The 20569-nt window shown below is 44.2% G+C and overlaps 1 protein-coding gene across 1 annotated transcript in view; it reads right to left on the reverse strand.

The window, feature by feature from the left end:
- Window positions 1–11041: 11041 nt before the first annotated feature.
- The window catches only part of Pccb (propionyl-CoA carboxylase subunit beta), a 58450-nt gene continuing 48922 nt past the window's right edge, over window positions 11042–20569 (reverse strand). Inside the window, exons 11-15 of the mRNA XM_055629705.1 lie at window positions 14130–14237; window positions 13835–13935; window positions 13393–13491; window positions 12640–12739; window positions 11042–11326 (exon numbers count right to left, since the gene is read on the reverse strand). Coding sequence (XP_055485680.1) covers window positions 11205–11326; window positions 12640–12739; window positions 13393–13491; window positions 13835–13935; window positions 14130–14237 — 530 coding nt within the window. The 3' untranslated portion in view covers window positions 11042–11204. The remainder of the gene's footprint in view (window positions 11327–12639; window positions 12740–13392; window positions 13492–13834; window positions 13936–14129; window positions 14238–20569) is intronic.

Consider the following 20569-nt stretch of genomic DNA (forward strand, 5'->3'; position numbering starts at 1 on the left):
TGATCTTTTCTAGTTCCATCCATTTGCCTGCAAATTTCATGATTTCCTTGTTTTTAATGGCTGAGTAGTATTCTATTCTGTAAATGTACCACAATTTCTGCATCCATTCCTCAGATGAGGAACATCAGGTTGTTTCCAGGTTCTGGCTCTTACAAACAGAGCTGCTATGAACAAAGGTGATCCAATGTCCTTGTTGTATGGTGGAGCATCTTTTCGATATAGGCCCAGGAGTGGGATAGCTGCATCTTGAGGTAGCACGATTCCTAATTGTCTGAGAAAGCACCAGATTTCCAAAGTGGTTGTACAAGGTTACATTCCCACCAGTAATGGAGGAGGCTTCCTGATCTCATTGGCACAGGAGACAACTTCCTGAACAGAACACCAACAGCACAGGCTCTACATTCAACAGTCAATAAATGGGACCTCATGAAACTGAAAAGCTTCTGTAAAGCAAAAGACACTGTCAACAGAACAAAAGAACAGCTTGCAGACTGGGAAAAGATCTTCACCAACCCTACATCTGACAGAGGGCTAACATCTAGAATATATAAAGAACTCTAGAAGTTAAACACCAACAAACCAAGTAATACAATTTAAAAATGAAGTACAGAGTTAAACAGAGAATATTCAACAGAGGAATATCTAATGGCAGAGAAACACTAAGGCTCAGCAGCCTTAGTCATCTGGGAAATGCAAATCAAAACGGCCCTGAGATTTCATCTCACACCTATCAGAATGGCTAAGATCAGAAAGTCAAGGGATGACAAATGTGGATATCTGGGTTTTTAATGGCCATTTCCAGCACAGTTCTGTTAAATTACTTTGTGGATGAGTTTCTCTGCTGATGACCTGAAATGACTTGAGTTTGATGTTAGGACCTGCAAAAGGCCCCCTAGGGTGTCTCCCAACAAGAGATTATCTTATTTGTAACTCACTGGTCTGTATTCATTAGCCCAATGCTGGCCTGGCCATACCTTCTGCATATTCCACACGATATAATCCTTCTTTCAGAATTAGCTTGGCTCTACCTGTAATTCCTTTTGAAATGACCTTCCTTGCCACAGACAAACATTTGAAAGTCTGCTTGTTCTTAAAACCTTTAGAGATTACTTCTCTATTAAAGTTGTGTCATAAGTATGAGATCCAATATCAGTCGCACTTCTAATCTATTCATCTTGCTGATCTTGCCTTTAGAGGCCTAATCACCTTCTTGCATGTAGAATGAGCACTTTTGAAAGCCAAAATTTTATTAATACTTGCCTACCTTCTGAATCTTATACTCTTTTATTTATGGTTGAAGTCAATCTCTGTGTTAGAAAAAAAAAAAAAAACTCAGTGAATACTTCCTTTGGACCTTGAGTAATCTGAGTAAATGGCTCAGACCTTTTTCCTGTTTCATCAACCTTGTCCCAAGAACTTAAAGCTACTGTATGACACAGTGCTAAGGTGGCATCATCATATTCAACATGCATTTGTACCTCATATTGACCTTTACCCAGACACTGATCTTGGGAAATATTGATGCCTCTAGCCCTATTTCTTTGTTCTATCTCCTTAGCTTCTTCTTTCTACCATAATCAACACTGTAACTGAGTACTGGCTTCTAATATTGCTTTTGTCATATTTCCAGTCTTGGGGGATTACTCTATTTTGAATCACTCAAGAACTTAATATCTGCTTCATGTATAGTGAATGCATACAATATGAAATGATAGACTCTTTAAAAAAATTTTTTTAATCTAGCATTTCTACAAAATGTCATTCAAATTCTTAATAACTTTGGGGTGCCTATTGTCTGCTGGTATTCACATAACCGGATAAGCTAAACTTGGTTTTCTAACAACTTGTGACTGACCTTCATTCAATTCTATGATATGATGGCACAGCAGGCTCTTAATCCTTCTATCTCTTGTCTGAGTATCTTTTTTCATTTTTATTTATGTCTTTCTAATTTTTCTTCTAACGCTTGTATCTCATCAATTTATTTTTCATATTTTGCATTTTCCTGTATCTCTATAGCTTTTTTCTTTGAGAGGGAACATAAAGCCACTAGGGGGAAAAAAAAAAGAAATACAAAAATGGTAGTAATCATAATTGGTTTTGAGCCAATCTCAATTAAGTCATTTATCTTTTCATTTTCTGTTTCTATTTTCAAGCCATCTAAGGTGGCACTATACAGAATCCTAAAGCCTTGTGTTATGGTATTTCCCATCCTTATGTACATTATTCTTTTTAGTATTACTTAAATCTCTCTTTAAGAACCTCCCAGGTAGCTTACCAAATCTGATGACTTCTCAGCTTCTCCTGCCGTTTCCAGGTGTCTGCAGCTGCCGTGATTTTTCTGTGCAATTTCTGCTCGTGCCATGTGCTTACTGCTTGGCATTTTTCTTCCTGATCTCTCTTTTTGTGTGCTTCTGCTGTCATGCCTTTTGCTGCAGCAAGCTCCTCCGCCCTGCCACCCTCTCTCTCCATGGGTACAATCTCTTCTCTGACTCAGCTAGCACAAGGCCCTGGCTTCTGGCTCTGCCCCAACCATTCTCTTCACAGGAAAGAGGTAGTTCTGCCATTGAGCCCACAGCAGCTGACTGGAGAAGCTGCAGCTTCTATGCACTGGGGCCTATTCAGCCCGCTGTGCCACCAGCTCAGGTGTTCTGTCTTGTACCCAACTCTGTTTATAGCCACTGTTTGCCTGCCTGAACAGTATCAGCATTCCTTAGGCTGGCATGCATTCCAGTGGTTGTCCACTACCCGTCCTGGGCCCACGTGCCACCCTGGGCTAGGCTGCTGAGAACTGAGTCTCACACTCATGGGCACCAGCCAGGAGCTGCAGCTACCCACCCCAGCTCTTGGAAGTTGCTTGTTTGCAAGGCCTTACACTGACGCTAAGCTCTGCTCTTTCTTAAAGGGATCTAGTCTGAATTCAGAGCACTGTGTGGCTGGCAGGGAAAGTTTTCCCCCACTTTCCACCTGGGAATTTTCTCAGGCTCTAAGCTTGGATATATATGTCCCACATTGGGCACCATTTATCACCTGACTGTCTCAACCACCAGACACCTAAGTAACGACACAGAGACCTTTTATTAATATGAAAGCTTAGGCTTTGCTTGGGTTGTTCCCAACTAGCTTCCATAACTTAAATTAACCCGTTCACACTAATATATGCTCTGCCACGTGACTCGTTACCTCTCCTCAAAACCAGCATCTGTCTATCCTCTCCTGCTGTGCTATTGGCCATTCAGCTCTTTATTAAACAAATTAGAAGGTGATAGAGAAGATGTTCACAAAATACTGAGACAGGTGATGCTTCATAAAAGTAACCATACCAACGTCTGACCTGTTCTTAACTCTGCTGGCACAGAAATGAGCATTTGAATAATACAAAGACAACTTTTACACAGCATACAAGGAGATCATCCTAACATTGGGGCTGCAAGTTTCATGAGTTATCGCATATTTAGGAGTGGGCTTTTCAGCGATACATCATTTTTTGATTTGTCCTTGCTCCTATAGGTAACCCCTCAGCCACACTCCTGATCCCCAATAAATTGTAGAATCCTTACTTTGGTCTGTTGTTGCTCTCTCTTTGGGATGAGCAGACAGTTGCTCATGGCTCCCCAAGAAAGTCACACAATTTCCCATAACAATGATAAACAGAATACTCTAAAAATGATTACATTACCAAAAGTGATCTACAGATTCTGTGCAGTCTCTATGGAAATTCTAATCGCATTTTTTTTGTTTTGTTTGTTTATTTTTTGTTTTTTGAGACAGGGTTTCTCTGTGTTGCTGTGGCTGTCCTGGACTTGCTTTGTAGACCAGGCTGGCCTGGAACTCACAGAGATCTGCCTACCTCTGCTGGGATTACAGGAATATGCCACTGCACCGGACTCTAATTGCATTCTTTAAAGAATAGTGACAGAGAAAGATATCTAATGAATGTATGAGCACACCATATACCACACAAACAAGTAGAATCAAGCACACATGAAAATAACAACAAACAAATTATACTTTTTCCATCTCAATCCAGTCAAAATGACTATCATCAAGACAACAAATGATCCCTGAGTGTAGTGACTTATGACTGTAATCCAACACTCCAGGACCAGAGGCCAGCCTGGTCTACAAACCGAGTCCAGAACAGTCAAGGCTACAACAACAACAACAAACCCTGTCTCGAAAAACCATACAAACAAAAAAAGGTTTTTTAAAAAAAAAAACCCAACAAATTATGACAAATGCTGTAAAGAATGCAAGGAAAGAGAAATCTTTCTATACTGTTGGTGATAATAGAAATCAGTGCAGCTATTTGAGTAGTCAGAATTATGAGAAGTGAGTTCAGGGTTACCAAGATAGAAATACACTACTACTGCTACTGCACACAAAAAAGGACACTATTCCAACAAAGTGTCTACACAAGGCAAACTTTACTGTTGGCTCAAGAGGGTGTGCTTGGGAGAGCAGAAGAGCAAACACTAAGATAAGAAGTGCATTTGATTTTTATTTTAACCCACGTGGTTACTGTATCTGTTTGAGGTCCAGCGTGGAAGTCTTAATTCGGTTGGGTAGTCTGAAAAGAGCTGGCGCACAGGAAATGAAGGAGGAAGGGGAAAGAGGGCAAGGGCCACTGCTCCTCAGGGAAGAAATGTCACCAAATGTACACCAAAGGAGTACAGCAAGTCCTTTGTTAATGTGTGCAGAGGGGTGACTATCAGTCAGACTGCCTGGGTTAGAAGAGCAACAGTATGAAAAGCAGACATTAGCTGGGTGGTGGTGGCGGAGGCAGGCGGATCTCTGTGAGTTTGAGGCCAGGCTGGTCTACAGAGTGAGTTACAGGACGGCCAGGGCTACACAGAGAAACTCTGCCTTGACAAAACAAAAACAGACATTAAGACCCAGCATAGCCTGACTCTCTCTCTAGCTTCTTGCCCAAGCAGATTCCTCTTTGCTTCAAGCTGCTATAGCTGCCTGTTAGGTCCAAGGAAGTACTAATGGCATTGTCCTACACAAAAGGGCTTTGGTCAGGAAAACAGGATTGTTAATAGGTAAACAGAGATCTAAAGTGAGTTTCTGTTTACCAGGAACCTTCCTTAATCTACTCCGAAGGTCAACTATGTCAGGCAATAGCATCTAGCTCAAAGACCCGCCACCTTGTGATATAGGATCTGATATCCAATAAACCTTTCTCTCTACCCATGGAGCAGTCAGGTTAATTTGTTTCACTGTGTCTGTCCTTGCTTACACTGCCCACTGACAGTAGCTTGTCTAGCACCTGACAATCTATTCTTTGTGTTCTTTTTGGGATCTGTGCTGATAAAAATTCACATGTGCCGGGTAAAAGTCTAAGCCTACTTCAGGGTTTGAAAACCTACCAAAACCCACCAATCCCTGAACTCAAAATCTTCCCAATCCCTGGGGTTAGCTTGAAATCTCACCAATCTCCACCCTCAAAAACTCCTCCCCCCACGATACCCTATATGAGCCTATCTCCTGCTCAGTTCCCTGCTGCTTCTCATCCAAGCAGAGGAAGGCACCTTCTTGAGTCTCTCCCAACAAATCTCTTGGATGAAGTTTGTTGTATAGTGTGACTTTGAGTTATTCCTTGGCTCCCGACTGCAAGAATGCCTTCAGAGCTGCCAACACTTCTGCAGGGGAAACCTTTACCCTCAGAGCTATAACACTTCCATGGGGGAAGGCTTCCAAAGGAAGCCTTTTCCTTTGGCACTGTAACACTTACAACATGAGCCTTCCAAGTGTAACCATTTCAAAGTGTCAGCTTCCTTTGATCCCTGGCGAGCGTTGGAGGCACATGGTTAGGAAAACTCTAGAAGCCAGTAAATAAAATCATTTAAAGCAATGTGTTCAAATTAAAGCAAAGCAAAACAAAAACTTAAAAACAAAACCCCAAACCCCCAAACAAACAAATACCATAGAGGTCTGCTGTTACCTCCTTTGTATCCAGGGCACTCCCCTCACCCACCCAGTGCAAGCAGGCACTGTGTGCACTGCCATTTTAGTTTAGGTCATGTTGCATAACATTCACCATCATGATGTCACTAGCTAAGACGGTAACCAACCACATGATTGCTTTTTCATCAGCTCAGCTCCATGGTAAAATGAGCCCGTTCCCCATCTGGACCCGAGTCCCCATGAGAACCACAAATAACAAACTAAATATGGACAGCTTTACCTATTTCTTTAAAAAGACACAGTAGTTGGGCTAGCATAGATATAGGGAGACCTAGGCAAGTAGCCCAAATTAGCAAAGAAAAAGAGGAAAGGATTTCACGCTTTCAACCCAAGAGAATTCAGTCCACATATCCTAGCACACAAACCGTAGCTTTGGATAGCAAGTGCTGTCATCTGGTTCTTGTTTTAACCTCCCATCAGCCCCAAGAGCAAGACGTTGCTTGGCACCATTTTATCTGTAGCATTGGTGACAGTCATTATTGGCTAGAACTTAAGAACTTTGGAAGCCAACTTGTTAAAATAGTTAATTCTAATTTAAAGCCTCGGTGGCCTGTGTGGCACTTTTATCTAGCTAAAAAATCAGTTGCCAGATTGGCTCCTGTCAGCCAGTCATACCTAACCACAGCAAGAGACTGCCTTCAGCCCTTCTACCAGTCCTTATCCAAGGTCTTGTAGGATCTGAGGGGCCTGGGTGGAGAGGGATAGGAAGGTTAATCCTATGCCCAGAAAGAGTAGATAGGAACATAAACTTAAGCTTGTAGGCTTTTCTTTATTCCGTCTCTCTTTAGGTAGAGCAGGGACAGTTATTATTAAAAAGAGTAATCAAAGCAGATGCTGAAACTCACAGCCAAACTTTGGGCAGAGTGCAGGGAATCTTATTAAAGCAGGGGGAGATAGAAAGACCTGGAGGGGACAGTAGTTCACAAGGAGAGCAACAGAACCAAAAAATCTGGGCACAGGGTCTTTTCTGAGACTGATAATCCAACTAGGGACCATTCATGAAATAACCTAGAACCCCTGCACAGATGTAGCCCATGGCAGCTCAGTATCCAAAGCTGGTTCTTTCCCTAGTAAGGGAAACAGGGACTGTCTCTGACATGAACTCAGTGGCTGGCTCTTTGATCACCTTCCCCCTAAGTGAGGAGAAGGCCACAGAGGAAGACAATGCAGCCAGTCCTGATGAGACCTGACAGGCTAGGGTCTGAGGGAAGGGGAGGAGGACCTCCCCTATCAGTGGACTGGGGGAGGGGCATGGGACAAGATGAGGGAGGGAAGATGGTTTGGGAAGGGATAAGGGAGGGGGATACAGCTGGGATATAAAGTGAATAAACTGTAATTAATAAAATATACATTTTTAAAAATTCTTTAAAAAAAGGGGGGGGGGTAAGAAAGCCTGGGAGCTAGCCAAAGGAATTGGTTTTCCTGGGTTGTAAGGAAAATGTTTTCTTTTTTCATGTTTTCTTTTCTCCCCCCACCCCATGTTATTTTCCCATCATGGTTTATCCTGTGCTCAACACCCCTTTATGGAGGTTTCTTGCACTGAGTTTCATGTCAAAGACAAGTCTCAACAACCAGGATGACATGACCACCAAAGGAATACTTTGCTGTTAACCACAGCATTTCTTACCTTTACTCTGGGTTCAGAGAAATCCTGATCACTGTGTAATCTCCTTGAGCCGGTTCTTTCTGCCTTGTCCAAAAATTCCCAATCCTTCTGGGTTCTTCTGCTGACCTGGTGAGTGTCAGAGGTCCAGTACTCAAGAATAACCAAAATAAGAGCTGGTGAGACATGTCTCCCACCAGGGTGGGGATTTGAAGCACTCGCTTGGGTGAGTTAGGATCCCAAACGAGCCTGCAAATTGTTAGAGATAAGCTCAAGGTGGCAAAGAAAGATGCAGCCATTCCTACTACCGTGTCTGGACAGAGGAACGTTACTCTTGATCAAGAGGGTGTCCTTAGAAGACTGAACACACTGAGACAGAAAGTGGATTTGGTTTTTATTGTAAGTCGGGTAGTGACTGTCTTTTCCCCATTGGTTGGAGTCCAAGCGCACAGCTCTAACTGCACTGGCACATCTGAAAAGAACTGGCACACAGGAAATGAAGGAGAAAGGGGTCACTGTTTCGCAGAGAAAAGGGTTAATTCTCTAGGCCATCAAATTCCTGGAACACAGAACTGAGCCCTCGAGTCAACAAAAGGTTTTGCTGGGTGGGGGAGCTGAAACATTTGCCTAAAAATCTTAGAAAGTAGAAAAAATACAAATGGTAGATGTGAGAACGAAGATGAGGACTGACCCGGTCTCCTGACCACTGCATGCAAACTGTCCACATGTACACCTGTGCCCACAAGAGCACAAACATATACACAAGAGAAGTTTTAATGCCATAGATAGCAGCAGGCTGCTACAGCAGGGCAGCCCAACTGGGATGATAACAGAAGAGAAAGATGATCTAAAGAGTATTAAAACAAACAAAACTCATCAAAAGAAAACAACAAATCTTTAAAGGAGTAGAGGAACCTCTGAGTGAGTAAAGTTCTTGAATCTATTATTTTGATATGGGCATGGCCTGTCCAGGACTCTAGTCACGATTGGCTCACAGGAAATTGGCAAAGCCGTTACCCATATGGGCCAAGCTCCAGGGAAATGGTGAAGCTTTTCTGGAAAGGCCCAAGTATGTGTGTTTATGAATCCTTGATCAGTGTGTGCAAAGACTGTTGGAGAACACTGAGGTTTGAGGCTGCAGTCCTCTCGATCCGGGCAGCTTCTCTGAGCGCTGTGCTGGATGGAGGATTCCTTCCTCCTTAGCAGGGCCTCCTACTCTTGGCCTGAACTCATCTGGAGAGCATCCTTAGACACAGATGCCTTTACCCATATTTGAAATACGACCTTTGTCACAGTTCTCTCCCTCCTGCTGCCTACAGGATAATTAGGTACTGTGTTCCCGTTCATATGAATGGACCATACTGCCAAATGCAAATGGACCATGTTTAAGATAATGGGAGCCTGGTTTATCACTGCAGTGACAAGACACACACAAAAATGAGACGGCAAGGAATGACTCACAGGATTAGGAATTAAAAGTTCTATAATTTATAATTTTAAAACATAACATTTATTTACATGTACCCCTTCCCTACATATAAACATTGCAGTGGTTTGAATATTAAATGTGGCCCTACTGTCACTTATACTGGGGGTTTGGTAGCCAGTTGATGGGCTTTTGGAGAGTAACCCCACCAGTGAGCTAATCCCTTCATAGATTTGTGGTATGGTATCATGGAGAAGGGACAGAAGTAGGAAGTAGGGGCTATGGCTGGCAGTTGTCACTGGAGGTATGTAACAAAAATATATGTGTGGCCCTTCATGATCCTGTTACCATGAAGTCCTGCTTCACCTCAGGAATAGGCAACTGATACTTCCAAAACCATGAGCCTAAGTATTTCTTTTTAAATTGTTTTGCTTATGTATTGTCACTGCAAGCAATGAAAAGGTCTCGGACACACATTTGTGTGATGACTTTCTGACACTGGCTATGGCCTCCCAGGGGTGATATGAATATCCAGCCCCACTTTTCACTTCTAAATGACATTCCTAACTTTAGCTCCTTAGAGAAAACACAGGTTCCGGGGCTGGACAGGGAGACGCAGGAAATTAAGGAAGCACTCCAAAAACTACTGATGACAGAAAATAAGGAAGCACTCCAAAAACTACTACAAGATATCAAAGGTCTGAGGGACTAGCTTGAAGGAGCTTCCCACATGAACATCAAAATGTGTAACAATGAAATCACAATGAAGCGATTCTAGGAAAAAACAGGTGGAAAAAGTGGTGCTTCCAACTAGTAACCACAGAATGAAGACAGTGCAGGAAATCTGCTCATGGGTCGAGCAGCTCAGTGACCGAGCAAGCTCCAACAACGAATAGAAAACAAACGGGAGAAAGCTTGTCGGCAGACAGAGCTGACTGCCCCACATGCCCTGACTAACCCCAAAGAGCAAACAGTCACCTCTGAGGCCACATGACTGATTACCAATGACAGGGGAACCTACGCCATGTATTCTTGCTGCAACACCATAGGGCGGTTGTTACTCGTATCTCAAGATAAACATTAGAAAACAACCAGGCAGGTCCAATGGAGGGACTGTTTTGGGTAAAGTCACTGCCACCAAGCCTGATGACCTGAGTCTGATCCCAGATCCGCAGAGTGGAAGGAGAGAACCAATTCCTGCAGGTTGTCCTCTGACCACAAAAGGGCCCTGACAGTTGCTTATAGCACACCCACATGCATACAAAATAAATGCCCAGCATTAACAGCTGGAGGCTCAGTGCAGGCCACATGACAAAAGTGCTGGTAACAACACTTCACAGGATCAACCATTTTCAGAACAAAACTGTTTGGAAATGTAGGAATACCTTCCTGGTCTGGAAGTCACAGAATTCAATGTTGGATACCATATCTTACACAGGCTTTATTCTACTAGACCAACTGGAATCACAGACATTTAATCATCAGCAATTGATAGTAAATCAGGGCTTATTCTATTATTACTGCTTAACAGTAAAGAAACTGAGACTTATAAAAAAAAAAATCTGCCCTAAAACCATATTATTTTACCTAAGGATAAAAATTAGTTCCTTGGGGGAAAAAAGCAATACATTTGGGGATGTTGTATTAGTCTGTTTTTATTACTATCAGAAACAACACTGAAGGCTGGCTAACTGTAAAAAGAGGCTTAGTTAGCTCACGGTGCTGAGAGTAAGGGAGCTAGCTCGAGACTGAGAACTCATGCCCCTTCAGAAGCACCAAGCAGAGCTGACCCCAGCACCTCCCATTACATCTCACCTCTCACCCCCACCACACAGGAGACCAGGCTCTACCATGTCAACCTCCGAGGGCCAAATGAATCAATCCTATCCACTTCAGGGTCAACCAGGGCCAGCGCCAGGAGACAGTACTAAAATTCTGACCATTTTTTCTTTTGGTTTCTTATTTTGATTGAGGCTTTTACTATAATAAATTAAATATTATAATTTTTATAAATATAACAAATTAAATATTTATTCAAAAAGTACCAATGAAGATTTTAATAGATCAAATAATTTTATACCAGGCACAAGAACTCGTTCTGAAGTTTAATCAACTTCCAAGGTGTGTAGATCCTGTTTTCTCATGATTGTAAAAGGCTACAAATGACCAGTTTTTCAGCTGTTGGCCTATTTCCCTTAGATCTGTTCACAGTGGGATATTTGCATGTTTTCTCCAGGGACGATGCACCTTCTTGCTGGCCAAGACTTCCAGGTCACAGCAGATCCTAGCACGAGTAGAGGATGGCTGGATGATGTCATCCACAAACCCTGGAGGACCAAACAGAAGGCGAGCATTGTGGGGTGGGCTGCAGTCGTCCACCCCAGCCCCATGCTCAGCCCCACAGGCCAACAGTGCGGGCAGCACTTGACCTGGTGGAGAGATACCAGGCCCGCAAAGCCTCTTTGGACCTTCTCATTCTGCCAGGCTCCCAACCTCTGGCATAAGAGCATTAGGAAAGGTAGGGGAAATGTCACCTCTCCCTCCCTGCCTTGATCCAGGGCCTCCACCCTGCCAGGGTGGACATGACAGGAAATGAAATTAAGAAAACATAAATGGGGGCTGGAGAGATGGCTCAGTGGTTAAACGCACTGTCTGCTCTTCCAAAGGACCCGGGTTGAACTCCCAGCACCCACATGGCCGCTCACAACTGTCTGTAATGCTATTTCCAAGGGATCTGACACCTTCTCACTAATGCACATAAAAATTAAATAAATTATTTAAAAAAAAAAAAGAAAAAAGAAATGGGGCTAGAGAGATAGCTCAGTAGTCAAGAGCACTGCTGTTCTTCCAGAGGACCTGATTCGGGACCACTAAACCTGCATCAGGCAGTGCAGAACTGAAGGGACCCGATGCCCTCTTCTGGCCTTTGTAGGTACATGTGTACACACACACACACACACGCACGCACACATGCACAGAGAGAGCATACAAACACACACATATATAGAATAAAACAAAAAAATGAGAAAGAAGGTAAACAACCTCTCCACTCTGTCCATGGATCCTTGTACAGTAAAATTTTGCTTCCTCCATGGAGGGAGTCTTGTCTTCCCTGCCCTTATGATTTGCTTTCCTAGGTACAATGTGACAGAAGCGACAGTAGGAATTTCCACACCTAGGCCCCTGGGCCTAACCCTTCCTTTTTAGTTACTCTTGGGACACTAACAACACAAGCCTGGACTGGTCTAGAGAACTGAGGAAGGATAGGCAGCAGTCAATGTTACCCTGAAAGCGAGGCCTGTCTTGGACTGTCAAGCCAGTCTACACCCTGAGAACAATCCTAGCAAAACCCACAGAACCACCCAGCGAAGCCGAGAACACAGTGAGGGGAAGGGAGGTGATTTTAGCCACCAGATCTGAGGAGGACTGGATCACTGGACCAAAACCGAGAAACAGCCTACCCAAAAACTGTCAGCAGCCTGCACAAGCCCACAGTGTGGCCCCAGATCCTGCCCCTCCCCAGGCAACAGGTATGACTTCGAAGTCAAAAGACAACTGTGTCAGACTTTTCTAGGAAAAAAAAAACAAACAAACAAGCAAATGACTGGGGAGACAGACAACACCTGCCCCCCAGGCCCACCTCTCACGGCTGCGGGGAAGGGATTGGCGAACTTTTCCACGTATTCCGCCTGGGCAGCTTCCACATCTTGGTGTCCTTTGAAGATGATCTCCACAGCACCCTGTCAGAGAGGAGTAAAGGTTTCCTCAGAATAGGGTCCCAACCCAGACAGAACCATCAACTCATCTTGGTGAATTTCCCAGCCAATCGGAACAAAGAGACAGCATGCACGGGGTAGAATGCTGGGCTGTGGCTGCTCTTCCTCCCCTCTTCCTCTGCACTCCTCATCATTCTCCGAGGCCAGATGCTTGAGCTGTTTTCCTCCTTCACTACCCCAAGCCCTAGGCATGCAACACACGTCCCCGGAAGAACATGTGGAAGTCTTGGTCTCCAAATGGGCACACTCACTGGTCACCTCCGGAGCCCTGGAGGTCACCTGGCTCGACCCTGACAGCACCTTCAAAGCCAGGGGAGAGCTACCACGGAAGAAGTTGGTTTTGTTTCTAGAAGACGGAAAGGAGGGCACCCCAAGAGATGAGATGAGGTGGTGAGAAGCTCTACTCCCCAGAGGTAAATTCAGTTGACTTTCCCTGGGCCCTTCCCTCTGCTATGAAGACACCGATGTGCCTGCTGTGAGAGGACGGGGTGACTGGCTGTGGGCACGGGGAGGCGCTTCCCTCCAGCCCTGAGCTGGCCTCTTTCTGCATTTCCAGCCACACAAGGACTCTGTTAGAGAGGTCCTGGGCCCAGGAAAGAACTGCTCGATGCCTTTACCTTTGCACCCATGACAGCAATCTCAGCTGTGGGCCAGGCATAGTTGGTGTCACCAAGAAGGTGTTTGGAGCTCATGACATCATAGGCACCGCCATAGGCCTAGAACAAACCCAAACGCTGAGTGTCAGTGCCAGGAACAAGCAAATCATACCCCCAAACACTCCAGGAAGGCAAGGGAAATGGGGCCATGCCCTACTGGCCCACAAGGCCAAAGTCTGGAAGGCCCTTCCTAGAGCACACCGCCTGCTGCCGCTGGCTTTCCCTGCTGCTGGAACACCATGGACAACATAAGGGTAGGACCGGGAAGAGCCCTCCAGACATTTCATAGAAGTGATCAAGAGGTGTGCCTCCTTCCAGCCCAGGTCCGGCTCGTGGTGGACCACCTCAGCCATGCTGCTGGGAACATGGGGAAGATGGGCTCTGAGGGGACGGACGGCCTCACCTTCCTGGTGATGACTGTGATTTTGGGCACAGTTGCCTCGGCAAACGCATACAGCAGCTTGGCGCCATGCCTGATGATGCCACCATATTCCTGTGCGGTGCCTAGGTAATGAGGAAGAGTTATCAGCTACCAGCACAGCCCTTACGGGGTCTCGGGGCTGTGACAACCTCCAGAGAGGGTCAATCCTCACACCGATGGCAGAAGACGGAGAAGTCGGAGCTCTGGGGACAGGGAGAAGGCCCTAAATGCCCTGAACACAACCACCTCTCCCTCCCCACCCGAGTCAGACACTCACCAGGAAGGAAGCCAGGGACATCAACAAAAGTGATGAGTGGGATATTGAATGCGTCACAGAATCTGACAAAGCGAGCGCCCTTCACAGAGGAGTTAATGTCCAAGCACCCTGCAAGGAGAAGGAGGCTTGTCCATGGTAAGCTCTTAGACGACCCCAGCTCCATCACAGGGGTAATGCTCCCCCATCATGGCCACACCTGGCTCCCAAGGCTGTACAGGTCCATCTGGTTCAGTCAGGAGCACTCACGCCAGGCAAACAAAGAGGCCGAAGGCTGTGCTGGCAGCATCGGCAGAACCAGCCCAGAACAGCTCTTTCCCAGAGACTGAGAGGGCAGCCAGCTGACGTCCAGCACTGTTCGCCCCCAAAGAGACCCTCAGTGGTAGCTGCTGCTCAGAGTGGTTCTAGAGATTGCAGAGCTGGAGTGTGGCTCGAAGCTCCAGCAAGCTACCACCCTTCATAAGTTTCCTCTCCAGTTTGAGGTTCTTCACCTGCAGAGTAGGGAATTCACCACTGTCCACGGCGTCATAGGAGGCCTAAAGGACACAGCTGTGCATTAAGGGCCCGAGGCCACTGTTGGGCACTAGTAAATCCACCTATCCCAGAAGGGGATTTCACACTTATCTCTAAGACCAGTGTGACCCTGTAGCCAAGACACCGTAATGTCATGAATGGAAAAACAGATCAAAAACTGTCACAGACTTTTAAAGTAGATTATCAAATCTACCCATACATAAACATAGTGACCATAACATATAAAACAGTAATAACCCACGGAATTGAATAAAAAGGACCAGGCAGGGAGACGGCTTAGTTGGTAAAGTGCTTGCTGTACAAGCACGGGGGCCTGAGTTTGGATGCCCAGCACCCACACCAAAGTCAGGCACCGTGGCGACGCTGTGCACAAATTTGCTGACTAAAGTTGGGAATAAGAAGCTGGAGAATCTTTGGGGTGGGGCTGTCCTGTGCTTAGGGATGACGGGCAGTGTCCCTGGCTTCTACCCAGAAGGATCATCTCCTCCTACCCCACTTGTTACAACTAAAACCATAGTTGTAAAATGAGCCCAGATTAAAAATGATGAAGTCCTGGGCTGTGATGGCGCCTTCAATCCCAGGACTCAGGAGGCAGAGGCAGGCGGTTTTCGAAATTCAAGGCCAGCCTGGTCTACAAATGGAGATTCAGGACAGCCAGGGGTATGTAGAGAAACCCTGTTCAATAAACCAAAAGAGAGAAAACCCAAGAAACAAAGCTATAAAGCTACAGTAATCAGGGTTAGTGTGACAGGCTTAAAGAGCCAGAAGCCACACAAAACAAGAACTGGAGCAAACCCCAGGGCAGCCAGTGGGTGGGTAAAGGGGTCTCTTACGAAATGCTGACGGGAGGGCTAGAGACCACCTAGTGAGTAAAACACCTGCTGTCCAGGTGTGAGGAGTGGTGGGTCCCTGAACCCACCTAAAGGTGGGGTCAAGCAGGTGCACCTGTAATACCAGTGTGGTTAGGGCCAAATGGGAAAGAGAGCAGAACCCCAAAGATCAGGGTCAGCCTGATGAATGCAGAGGTGATGAGATCTTATCTCAAATAAGATAGAATTCAAGGAGCCACAATGAAGGTTGTCCTCTGATCTCCTCACATACACATCTCTCTCTCTCTCTCTCTCTCTCTCTCTCTCTCTCTCTCACACACACACACACACACACACACACACACACACACACATCTTAGATCATCCTGAGGTATCCTAGAAGCAGAAAGACACACATGATATACTCACTTATAAGTAGATATTAGACATATAATAAAGGATGATCATACTAAAATCTGTACAGCTAAAGAAGCTAATCAAGAAGGAGGACCCTGGGTAAAATGCTCATTGAAAAAGACAAACAGGATGGACATCGGAAGAGGGAGAAAACAGGAAACAGGACAGAGTCCCTACCACAGAGGGCCTCTGAAAAACCCTACCCAGCAGGGTATCAAAGCAGAGGCTGAGACTCATAGCCAAACTTTGGGCAGAGTGTGGAGAATCTTATGAAAGAAGGAGATAGAAAGACCTGGAGGGGACAGGAGCTCCACAAGGAGAGGAGAAAAAAATCTGGGCCCAAGGGTCTTTTGTGAGACTGATACTCCAACCAAGAACCATGCATGGAGATAACCTAGAACGCCTGCACAGATGTAGCCCATGGCAGCTCAGTGTCCAAGTGGGTTCCCTAGTAAGGGGAACAGGAACTGTCTCTGACATGAACTCAGTGGCTGGCTCTTTGATCACCTCCCCCTGAGGGTGGAGCAGCCTCACCAGGCCATAGAGGAAGACAATGCAGCCAGTCCTGATGAGACCTGATAGACTAGGATCAGAAGGAAGGGGAGGAGGACCTCCCCTATCAGTGGACTGAGGGAGGAGCATGGGTGGAGAAAAGGGAGGGAGGGTGGGATTGGGAGAATAAGAGGGAGGGATACAAAGTGAATAAAGTGTAATTTAAAAAAATCTAAAAACCTAAATATCTAATACAAGAAAGAATAAAAGTTATTTGCCTCTTTCACTCTATATACACAAATCCACCCAAAATAGATCATGGGCCTAACCATAAAACCCAGAGCTGCAGTGCTCAAGGCTAACCTCACAACCTCACATGACAGGACCAGGAAGCCCCGACCACAAATTAAAGTATTACCAGTTGGGACTTCACCAGATTTTCAAAAATTCCATTCACACGAGCATGCCATTAAGAAACCAAGTAAGGAAGGATGGCTCAGCAGTTAAGTAAGCCAGCTGCTCTTCCAGAGGACCCAGATTTGCTTTCCAGCACCCATAGAGCAGCAACCAATATCCCGGGGATCTGATGTCTCTGCCCTCCACTGCACCTTGCACACATGTGATGCACAGACATATATGCAGGCAAAACACCCATACACACAAAATATTTTTACAATGAGTAAGAGCGAGGTGTAGTCATGCAACCTTAATCTCAGCAATTAGAAATCTGAGGCAGAAGGATCATCTCAAGTTTAAGGTCCATCTGGCATAACTGTCAGGTTCCTGGTCAGCTAAGGCTACATAACAAGAACCTGTCACCCCTTTCCTCCTCTTAAGCCACTGCTGGGAAAAAAAAAAAAATGGAGAAAGAAATTAAATAGTAACAAACTAATTTTTTAAAAAAAGTTCACAGTTCTACAAAGGATTATGTTGTTTTACAAAAGAAAGAAAGAAAGAGAGAGAAAGAAAGAAAGAGAGAAAGAGAGAAAGAGAAAGAAAGAAAAAAGAAAGAGAAAGAAAAAAGAAAGAGAAAGAAACGAAAAGAGAAAGAAATGAAAAGAAAAGAAAAGAAAAGAAAAGAAAAGAAAAGAAAAAAAGAAAGAAAGAAAGAAAATCCCAAGTTGTTCTATGTTACCAATAAAAACTCAGGAGCCAGATGCTGGGGTGAAAACGTGCTAGCTCTGAGAGTCAGAGAAAGCACCCTGCTGACTTTCCTTTTCAGCTCAGGTCCTGATGGAAAAAAACCAACAGCCTCACTAGCGCAGCTGACAGCCTAGGAGGAAAAGGCCAAAAAAACCCAAGGCCAAAGGCTTGCTAGCTCAAAGCCCCAAACGCCAGGGAGCTGAGGAACTGAAGCCAAAGCTAAAGCCAGAGCATAAGCTAAAAGCCCTCCTTCTCCACACTGTTTTAAATAATCCTCAACTCAAAGTCCCTCCTACTCTTTAATCCCTGTCAGCTGGTTTCTTTCTCTGCCTTTTGACATAGGTTAACTTTATTAAATCAAGTGTACAGAAAGCTCCTGGATTATAGGTGTGTCTAGGGCTGAGTGAACCACACCATGATTATGATCTCCAGTTTATAATAAAACGCTCTTGGATTAAAGGTGTGTGATACGGCTCAACCACACAAAACAAGAAACAGGGTTTTAGAGTTCACAATTTTAAGATTCATAATGGGATCAAATATCCTGCAACATTTCCCCTTTTTGTCTAAATAAAAAACTTTTCCTCTAACATCAATAAACTATATACGTCTGGGTAAAAATTACATTCACAATATCTAGACCATATGAATTTAGCAAACTTGAAGACAGTACTCTACTGTCTATCCTATTTTGGAGTCCAAAGTTCTGTACCTAAATCACTTTGTATCAAGACTTGCAATACCAATCAAAAACCATCTCTTTAGACCTAAAACATCTTCTTAAATCCTAAAGAACTTAATCTTACTTGTAAGATCATAGCTATTTAGTCTTCAATCTTATCAGAGACCTGAGGATTAATATTATCTGAATAAGCAGGAAGCGCAGAGTGGTTTCCAAAACTATAGAAATTCCAGAGACTGCTGGCTGCCTGGACAGTCACCCAAGACATCTCCACAACATTGGAGCGTCACCCTCAGTCCTCTGGCTCAGGGTGTCTGACAGACTTTGCTGTGAGGCAGGTATTTTGAAGGACTTGCCTACCTTGTCCTTGCAAAGCTTAGCAGTCCACTTTCCTGTATCGAGTTTGTCCTGCATTCTGTCTGCAGTAGAAGCAAGGGCATTCCTGGCCTAGTGGCTAGCTTGCCACATATGAAGCCATCTCCTAAAGAAGATTTTCTGATACTTGCCATTTTCTTTGACGTTGGAAAGAGGTGCTGCCAGGAGCTGACCTGTCTCACCAAAATATCAAATTAATAAAATATCATTAAATGCCATATTCTATAGATCTCTGAGGTTTTTGAAGACTAACTATCTAACTCTAGTATATCTGAATTACTTGTTTCCAGCTATGTACTGACTGATTAACTTAGAAAACATCTCTGTTTAACTAAATCGGTACCTAACAAAACCACAATTTTGAATTTTGATTCACTATTAGTTTGCATTTGTTAATTATCCTAAACAGTTTATGATAGTAGCTTTCAAAAGGACTAGAACTTCACATTGCATTTTAAAGAATTACATAGGTACAATACCTTAAAAAGAGTGGACACATAGTATGCTGTAACTAAAATATAGCCTTAACTTTGTATCAATATGCAAATATTGATACAAATATTTAAGTAGACTCAATAATCTATCCTGTTTACCTATTATTCCTATATTATTTCTATATCCCCCTTTTTTGGTCTAAATAAAAAGGAAACAGTAAAACTATTTTCAAAAATTAAGCAATTTTTGCTAAGCTATCCATAATGTCCAGCTTGGCTGTATTAGGCAGACTCAGGATTAAATATTTTTTAGCTCAAAGTTCTGTAAAATGTTCATGTTAGTCTCATATGAACTCAGAATTCTGAATGTCCTAAGCGGTCTGTGGTCCGAGGCTTATCTCTGGGTGGTAACCGTAAATTTATCGACAATCCTGACTAGGCAGAACATAACAGTCAACTCAAAAGTGTCTACTGTTTGCACAGAACTAGGCAGCAGAAGAAACATGGGGCAGTTTTTTCTGGTGATTGTTGCTACACAATCCAGGTGGTGGATTTCTTGTTATGGGCCCCGTCATCTTCTTGGAAACCAAAAAGGTTATTGCTAGGAGTAGTAGAAAACCTAAACATTTTAAATGCCATATTCAGCAGAGCTCAGGTTTTAGGACCATAATCTACTGAGTCCACACAAGGTATACAACCTTTGTTTCTAGTTACTTGCTTCAGACTCAAACCTGGAAACACATACAGGAAGCTACAGGAAGCTTATTTCTAAAATTAGTTAATAACTACTAGTATTACAAAGCAAAGTTTATATATACATAATAATCTTATAGATTTTCAGATAATATACCTTAAAAAATTAGAGAATCTAATGAAAACCAAAGGATTATGAGATCAATGACCAAAGAACAATCCCTTATTTTTTGTTTTCCTCTATCTTATACCAGCTGGCTTTTCTAATATGAGACAGAGATTTTGAATTTTCCTTAAACAAGCATGCATGAGTTTAAAGAAAGTGAGAGCCATGCTCCAACCCCAAAGCCAGCTTTAATTGGGACCACATAAAGACCATTTGCCACTTCTGAAGGCCAGATGAGAAACTGGAAAATTACTGAGAAATCCTAACTGTGTCACCCACTTGGGATCTCTGTGGTCAGGCTGCCCCAGTCATACTAAAAACAGTTTGTGTTAATCACTCTCATAGATATCTGTGAGACTGTTTCAGCTAAGATAGGGAAAAACAAAATAACAGGTGGTGGGCCACGTCAAGGGGTCATCCTACCCCCCTTGACCACCCAGTTCCTGGAATCTCGGTGCCCCTGCCAAACTTTGACGCAAATTGTGGTCTCGTGTAAACGTACCAATCAGCCCCCTGTAACCATGCCCTCTCGTTTCTGTACCAGTGCTTCTGCTCTAAAACCCTATAAAAACCCCAGTTTTGCCCCAAGCAGGCGCGCAAGGTCCTCCTGAGTGACCTTGCTGCCCGAGTACTCGTGAATCAAAATAAAAGCCTCTTGCTGTTTGCATCCGAATGGACTCGTTGATCCTTGGGAGGGG

This window comes from Psammomys obesus, unplaced genomic scaffold (genome assembly GCF_907164565.1).
Source record: "Psammomys obesus unplaced genomic scaffold, mPsaObe1.curated_primary_1811, whole genome shotgun sequence".
Taxonomy (NCBI): domain Eukaryota; kingdom Metazoa; phylum Chordata; class Mammalia; order Rodentia; family Muridae; genus Psammomys; species Psammomys obesus.